General features: G+C 48.4%; 3 protein-coding genes across 3 annotated transcripts; 1 reads left to right on the forward strand and 2 right to left on the reverse strand.

The window, feature by feature from the left end:
• Positions 1 to 23: 23 nt before the first annotated feature.
• On the reverse strand, positions 24 to 965 carry F5J12DRAFT_898751 (uncharacterized protein; the record flags this gene model as incomplete). Its single annotated transcript, XM_051748129.1, has 2 exons — positions 24 to 812; positions 873 to 965. The coding sequence occupies 2 exons, from the start codon at positions 963 to 965 to the stop codon at positions 24 to 26; spliced, it is 882 nt and encodes a 293-aa protein (XP_051594482.1).
• A 552-nt stretch (positions 966 to 1,517) lies between these two features.
• Positions 1,518 to 2,748, reverse strand: F5J12DRAFT_973730 (uncharacterized protein; the record flags this gene model as incomplete). Its single annotated transcript, XM_051750128.1, has 3 exons — positions 1,518 to 2,013; positions 2,070 to 2,586; positions 2,638 to 2,748. The coding sequence occupies 3 exons, from the start codon at positions 2,746 to 2,748 to the stop codon at positions 1,613 to 1,615; spliced, it is 1,029 nt and encodes a 342-aa protein (XP_051594483.1). The 3' UTR covers positions 1,518 to 1,612.
• Positions 2,749 to 7,275: 4,527 nt separating this feature from the next.
• On the forward strand, positions 7,276 to 8,288 carry F5J12DRAFT_973732 (NAD-binding protein; the record flags this gene model as incomplete). The annotated part of the gene is made up of 3 exons (XM_051750129.1): positions 7,276 to 7,645; positions 7,677 to 7,847; positions 7,912 to 8,288. Exons 1-3 carry the CDS (start codon positions 7,303 to 7,305, stop codon positions 8,286 to 8,288), a joined length of 891 nt encoding a protein of 296 aa, XP_051594484.1. The 5' UTR covers positions 7,276 to 7,302.

An 8,288-nucleotide genomic window follows, 5' to 3' on the forward strand; every position in this document is an offset into this window, starting at 1 on the left:
GGTGGGGATAGTCGCAGCTGGCATTAGGCAGTTCGCTTTATAGCCGTAGCGGATTTGGACTTGTCCGCTGGCTGCTCAGCTACGGAAGGTTCTGCACGATCACCACGTCGTAGGATGGATGGTGGAACTTGGTCGAGGTGTGTGGGTTGCTCATTAATGTTAGCTGAAGCTATGGGTCCTGTGTCATGATGGCGGATAGGACCCCTTCTCCGCTTAAGTGCTGAATGGACTCGTCTTCGGCTCACGTTGACGAAGTCATGGAGAGTTGTGGTATCTTCCTCGTGGGGAAGCGAGGCAGATGGCCTTGCTTCACCGTGATTTCCGGTGTGTCCGGCCATTATAGAAATTTTTCTCAAGAGTATTCGGCATCGGTAATCCAGGTACCAAGAGTGAAAGCTACCTGGAGGGGGCGAAGTGTCATCATCGTCGCCGCTATCGCTACAGAAGCAAAACTGCCATTGCTCGTGTTCTGGGATCGACTCAAGGCTTGTTGGTATGAACGATATCCGTGATCGGCGGGACCGTGAAGAACGGCTCCTTGGGGTGTCCGTATCGGGTACCAGGATTCCGGTCGACGGTGTCCGCCTTTGGAGATCGCCGGATGCTCGAGAGGATGGCTCGGTATTCGCAGATTGGTCTGATGGACGTGTGTTGTCATTGGTTGTTGTGACCGCAGATCCTAGCTCGGGGTCATCCGAAGTCTTCTTCTGCCTGCCGGCTACTAAGGCGCACACCCCAACTGCGAGAACTCCTGCTATGGACGCTACGACACACACAGTAAAAGCGATTTGTTTTGGTGGATCCGAAAAGGCCTGTCAGATGTTACAGTAGAATGGTGGGTCTTTATGATGCGAGGATATATGATGACTCACACCGTTGGGCTCCCGCCTGGAGGTGCTGCCGGTGGCAGCAACTCCCTGAAGAAGACGAAATAAAGTGACCCACAGCAAAACCGAGACTGACATCGCATCGGGGAGATAGTGGTATGTCTGCGCTCTCTTGACCACCGTCGTTCAAGACATTGAAATGAAAGGGGGTTGGTGGGTACAAGTAAGCCACCTAAAAGATGGCGAATCCAGGATGTTCAGGGGGATTTAAGGGGGGGAGGGGTGTGTTTCAGTTATTCAGCAGTTAACGAAAGTGATTCTTGTGAAGCCACGATTCGATGTCGACCTCGGGCAACTAAACGTCATTTCCATATCTCTGAATAAAATGAGGAAGTATACGTCAGCTTCCCTGACCATCATCATTCTATTACAGGTTATCCCGTTGGGACGGCATCCAGGACTTGGATTCTGAGCAAAGAACTCAAGCGTGGAGATGGCCGCCCTTCCCCATGGGGGCCAGGATGTGGGTTTACTAAATGCACCGGATTACTTCCCGCTGCAAACTAGCAGCCTTCGCAAAAGGAAACGGCGACGAAGCGTTGTTTTACGCCTACCCTTGCATTTCAATAAGTCCTACCTCGTGCCTAGTAAGTATCATTTTTCTTCCGAAATAAGCTGGTACATCGGTCTGAAGAGTTTCCGAGTTTCTACGACATGGTTCATGGGAAGTCGACCCGTGGTCTTCCCTGGCCCTTGTCTTGTTACAGTTTGAAATATACAGTAAGCTAAGCCTTTGATCTCGCAGAATATGGTGGGGGCCGATCGTTAACAAGGACCATAGGGCTTGCGTCATGGTGACTAGGCAGGTCCACACGGTTTGTGTATCGCTGTTGTTCCGTGTCACTTGGATTTTGAGACACTGCCCCTTGACGGTGCATGATAGAACTCCCTGCAATGTGCTCCTGTGGTATCTGCTTCGAAGGAGATTGTGCGTATTTGGAAGGGTAGGTAATGGTGTGAGTTAATACAACAGTCTCCATGTCACGGAGGGGTGTGCCATGCTGTTGTCCCCGATGGGACGAGTTCGAATGATGTTTATCATGGCCTTCTGGGCATCCCTGCGACACCCAGGAAACGCTCGGGCATGCGTGACGACGACTGCCCTGGCGTGCATAGCGGGGACCGCCTGGAAGAAATGGTGTTTCTTCCCTCAGCCATGAAAATAGGGGCACCATGACGTACCTGAACTGGGGTTTTGTTCATTCGCAACAAGCGACCCATAATGTTCGCTCGCCTCAAACTGTCCTCCTTTTGAAGAACGATGTGAGGAGGGGGAGTGCGAGACCGCCCGCCAGCCGTGATCCTGTCCTTGTGGATGACGACGGCGTCGCTCATGGGCGGGAGTTTGGCTGTGACTGGTTCTTCTTGACGATTTAGGTGACGGCAGATGTGCTGGAATCCCAGTGTTGAAAGTATTCACAGCGTCATTGATGGGAGATTTCAGGGAAGCGCGACTGGGCGGGTTACTCGTCGAAGGAGTCAGAGAAGGTACTTTGGTGGCCCTTTCAGACGTTCCCAACTCTGAAACGGAAATGTCGTTGCTTAGTAGCTGAGGGGAAGTAGGCTGACCCCCAGTCTTGCGGAACCTCCTTTTGCGCACGCAACCCGCGATGATGTGCACCAGCCACATGAGGATGGCGATTACCACAACAGAGGCGCACACGACAACAACAGCCAGCTTTCGTGGTTCGGTGATGATCTGTAGGGTGGTGGTCAACTGCGACCTACAAAAGTGCATACAACGACCTACACCCTCGATTACTGACTTGAAGCTCCTTGAGGCGTTAGAAGTGGCGATAACACACGGAACCACACTGAGCAGAATGAGGGGCATCATCCTTGGCGACTGAGAGGACGACATGATACCTCCCGGTCAGGAGGAACGTCACGCTCACAAAATTTGAGAGGCCTTGCAATGCCTCTGTTCCCTGTCGCGGCTACGAACGGATTCGATACACAGGGGTTAGCAAAGTTATGGGGCCATCACAGTCCCAGCGAGATCAGGATAGCTTCCTCAAGCCGATTAGCAGCATGCCACACTTTCCGGCGCGTGTGCCCCTATGGTGAACTTAGGGGCTGCGTCGGCTTCAGCCCATTTTCGTGGGGTAGTTGAACACTTTAGCTTCATAAAAATCGAATCAATCAAACTGCTCTCTCGCTAACGTCACGTTCCTCGGTCACTGCTCGTAGCCTCTCCACAAGTTTTACTTCACATAATAAGTAAAGCCTGACGACATTGACATCCACGATGACAGCTTTAACTCCTTCTCAAGGCAAATATAAAAATCTCGGAGCACGCCTACTTTGCTCCAATATCCAACGGACTCTAAGAAAAATGGATGTCCAAACTGCCAAGAAATCATGCAAGCGCATCCTTGTTGTATTCCTGTTCACGAGACCTCAAACATCCTATTTTTATGCCTTACTCCGTGGGACATCCGTTCACACCGCCATCTACTTTGATGGAATTACGTCCGTCGCGAGTTGAGTAGCACGATGACAGAGAACGGGTGAGCCTTGTTTGCCTTTTGGTTTGCTCCCGAGCATTGCTGACGTTTTTTTTTCTCTTTGGTGTCGAAAGCGAAGTATGATGTCAAAGTTAAAGGTGACATTCCGGAAGACGTAGAAGCAGGGCTCGAGAGTTGTGGTATCAAGTATCGACCAAGTGGCCAGACGAATCAGGACTAATTCGCGATTATACACACCCCTTGTTCTTACCCAACCTCGTCTCTCTCTTTGCAATCAGAGTGCCTGTGGAGTATGCCATATTTACTTTCGTCCTTATGGAGTGGTAGTCACAGAGGCCTTCGAGTGAGCGCAATGTTCTAACTTCGTTAGTGGATACAAGCCACAGTTCTCTGGCTGGCAGAACACTACGTAAATGCCTTCTGTTGTAGTACTGCTAGCGGTGATCTTCGAGCTTGGCCAGTAATTTTTTTCTATGACTCATTTGCATATTAAGTCCACCAGCTCTACTGCAGAGTAACTGTACTGAACAAAACTTTTGAGCATGTAAATGACAATGAGCAGATTCAGGGGCTACTTATTTTGTTTTTGTTAATTTCCAAATACAACAAAGCACATCCTTGTTAATGGTTAGTGTAGAGAGTGGACAAAGGCATAAGTCAAAGATGCCTGGTGGACCTAGTGAAATGAGTGTCTGATTGATGGAGCATCAGGAAATTAATTGATGTCTATCATGCCTTTCACATGCACAGATAGTCAAAAAAAGTCCAGATAGTTGCCAGGACTATTTCTAGTAGATTCTATTTCTATTTTGACTATCTGTACTATTTTTCTGACTATTTGTACTATTTGTGACATTGCAGACTTTTTGTGAGGGTGACTTTGACAATCTTGATAGCAGGCTCAGAGTAGGCCCAGACTTGACAGTTTCCACCTAAGTGACACTTGAATTCTTCTGGGGTGAGCTTCCCATCTTTGCCAAGTTTGTTAGGCTCAGGCTTGGATGAGTTGCTGTTATTGCCTGGCTTAGGGGAGGGGCCAGCATTGTTATTGCTGCCAGTCTTGGCTTTGTCCTGACTGGTCTTAGACTGACTGTTGTTACCAGAACTGCTGGACTTGTTGTTGTTGGAGGAGGACAAGCCCTGATGCCTACCTGCCCATTGGATTTCTTCCTTGCACTCCCAATAGCACATATCTATTTCCTGGGCAAGGTGGTGGAGCTCATGTAGAGTCCAGGGCTTTCCAACCCAACAGATTTCATCTTTGATCTGGTCTGGGAGCCTGGAGTGGAAGTGATGGTGCAGTGCACCATCACTGTAGCCTTGGACTTGTGATGCACAAGTAGTGAGTCTGAAATACTGTCAAGTTCATGTTGTCTGGGTTGAGGCTGGACCAGAGACAAAAGGGTTGGGGACAGGTGGAGAGCAGAGGAACAGAGGTGGACTGGTTGGACTTAGTGACTGGGAAGGCAGCACTATTCCCTTGCATGGGTTTCAGTCCAAGTCTGAGGCTGAGGCAGGATTATCAGAATGAACTTAGTTGATTTCAGACTGGAGAGTACAGGCCAAGTATCTAAGAGTTTATATACTAGAAGTAGCTATAGTACAGAGACTGGTAATGCTGGTCTTGCAAAGATTGTTAAGCTGATTGGTAAGACAAGTATTAGTAAAGTATGACTAAGGTAACAGAGACCAGGACAGGGCAGACTGGGGGCAAGACTGGGCAGAGCTCAACCAAAGTGACACACACTGCAAAGCAGTGTTAACTGTGCTAGACCATCTGGGGATAGGGGACTGGCAAGGCCAAGGCCAGACTGGATAAATGCGAGGCCAAGTCTGGCCAGGGTTGAGGCATGGTTATGACAGGAGTATGGATACACTACATATTTCTCACTACACATGCATATTCTGGAACCTGGAAGCTGACTGCCTCAAGCCTCATCTTCACCCAAATCATTCTCTGTGTTGCTGAGACAGAGGCAGCATTCCTGTAACCCATGATGTAGGTGGGATGTTCTTCAAAATCATCTGCAAGTGCATCTGGTTCCCCAGCAAAAGGTTCTTCTCCAGTTGGTATATCATTCTACACACTTCATCTAAATCACAACTCTTGCTTGCAGGCTTGAGTGTGGCAAGGGCCTTGCTAAGTGCTGTGTCAGAGGTCTATATTGGTCATGAAACCTTTGATCTCCTGCATAGCATCTGCCATGGTGGCCACCTGAGAACACCACTTCTGAGAACCAGAGCTTCCTGCAATGCCGGAGGATGTTGTGGATGTAGATTCCAGCTCAATCATGGCATCACTCTTGTGCTTCCTGCCATGAGATGACATACTCAATGACAGATTGACAGATGTGGTTAATACCATTGCTGAAGATGGCTGTGAGATAGGGATGGATGAGGGGGAGACTGTGGGGATGAATATGGATGGTGCATTGAGTGGTGCTGTGGGTGTTGCTGGAGTGTCTGCAGTAGGTTCCATGTTTCAGTGCATCTGTGTGATTTGAGTTTGATCCAGAGACTCAGGTTGGTACTGCACAAAGGAGAGCCATGCAAGTGACAGTGTGGATGATGGGTGATATTGAACAGGAGGCCACACAAATGCTGGCTGAGGCAGTATGATAGGCTGCTTGATGGTGCTAGGAGGGTTAGATGCGGAGACCTGAGACATTTGAGCAGGGGGCCAGGCACAAGTGGTGTGGTGTGCATTGGTGCCTCTTGCCTTGTCAGGAGGAATGAACTCTTGCATATGGTCCAAGTACCTGAAGCCTGTGTTTTGGAACTGGGCAACACCTGGCCAATTCTTATGAATGGTTAAAAATACAAGCATTTTACACACTAGGAGAGAAACTAGACATACCTTGACCAAGTCATCCATCACAAGCTGCCCTGCCTCAGTTACAATGTCAGCACCTTTGTTTGCTGAATATGCTTGTCCTGATCCCCCTGCAACAGCTGAAGTGGCATAGTATTCCTACTTCAGCTTTGTATGATATGAGTAACACTGAATACAACAATAAATTGACACACATACACTCCCCCACTTATCGTGACGATTTTTTGCTGTTTATGGTGGCCATTGGGCTGGACAGGGAGTCATGGCAGTAGGTCATTGAAGTGCCCTTCTCAAAGGACCATGCAATCACCTGCTCTGAATCAGTTTTCCTCCACATAATTGAGAAGCATGTCAATATCTGCTGGGCTCCACAAGGCTCATGCCTTTGGTTGAAGCTCAAAGTTTGAAGTGATAGATGCAGCACCCCCCTTCAACCAGGAGCCCTTACCTACCATCTTGTTGCAAAGTCAAAGTGATTGGTGGGCTGGTGGGTATTGGGGACAATCTTGCTTGTAATGATGAAGAAGGTCTCTTTGTTGAGGTGACCTGCAAACCCACAACTTATCCTGTATCCACCTCACCAATAATACTGCAGTCAGACAGTCTGCAATTATCAACTTCAAAGTCCACTGAACTCTGCACAGACTTGGTTGCATATGTTTTGCACAAAGAAGTGGAAATGTTGCTGCCATTCAGAGCCTAAGGGTGGACCTTTCCATAAAAATGCAAATAACTCTGGAACTGCTTGGTACATCAGGAAGATCCTATGATCAACAGGAAGCTATTGTTGAGTACCTAATCCTGCAAAAAAGCAAGAGACATGGCATGACTTACATCTATTATATTTATGGCACACATATGGAGTGCATCACCAGTGGTAATAGTTTTTTTACTGCCATGTTCATGCTGGCATGTCACATGATGTGATGTGATATGGTGAAGTGGGGGTGGGAGGCTGATCACTGACAGACTGGGAAAGGTTGAAACCCACAGCACAGCTTCAGCTGGTGCCTGCAGAGCTTATTCAATCACAATTGTCTCCTGCATCACACTGGCAGTTGCTGCAGACAACATGCAGAAGGTGTCCAGCCAGTGACTGTGATTGCACCCTGCAATGTCACTTCTCATACTCTCTGCTCAGGATGTGGACACAATCACTGTTGCCTTGCCATCAGCAGAGCTCGAGGCCCTCATGGCTTCTGTATTTCATTGCCTCTCATTGGGATCACACTATGCATCTCCACAAAGGACAAGCATTACCATGTCCCATCACACAGCTCTGTTTATGCCCTCATGGGTTGAGGACATCAGAACTGCGATCAAGGTTGTTTCTGTACCTACATCTGCCAACAATAAGCATGGTTTGCCTGCTTCAACCATTCTGCTGGACAAGGAATCCAGGCATGTGGAGGTGATTGTCAATGTGAGTGCACTGACAGCCTTGAGGACTGCTGCTGGTATGGATATATGCATCTTCTAAACTTCTAGCAACCCTCAGGCACCTAATAGGCTCTGTCCTTGCAACATGCTTACTACTCTCTGAACTGCCTAGCTTGTTGGTCACCCTCAGCACTGGGAAACAGATCGAGGCCCATGTGGATCTTCATATCCATGCATTTCTGTCCCTCAAGCAATGTACCATTGTGAATTGTTCAATGAGTGCATGGTTGGAAAAACCTGTTGTCTGTATTGCATCAATCTCACCCTCTCATCTCACTTGAAGGACTTGCATTGGATGATATGACCAGCATCCAAAGTGCCATAGGTCATGTGAATGTGATCTGCATGGAAACATCATCCACTCAACCACTCTTCCCCTCTGAGTGGGTGTTGCCTGGAACACACCTAAATCTCATGGGGAGCTTCAAGCTGAGCATGGTCAAAGTAGACTATGGTCTCATTAGCCAGGCAGAGATGATCATTGTCGATTCAATTGAAGCAGGTGTGATTGAGGCTGGAGAACTCATCGCTGCAAGCCTGAATGCTGGAGATATGGTTGGGATTGGATGGTTGGTGGAGAAATGGGATTGTAAAGATGGGCTGGAAGAGATTCAAATGAGGAAGGGTGATGTGATGGTGTTCAAGTTGCACATAGTGTAG

Source organism: Pisolithus orientalis, assembly GCF_024613125.1.
Source record: "Pisolithus orientalis strain OTSU chromosome Unknown F5J12scaffold_94, whole genome shotgun sequence".
Classification (NCBI taxonomy): Eukaryota; Fungi; Basidiomycota; class Agaricomycetes; order Boletales; family Pisolithaceae; genus Pisolithus; species Pisolithus orientalis.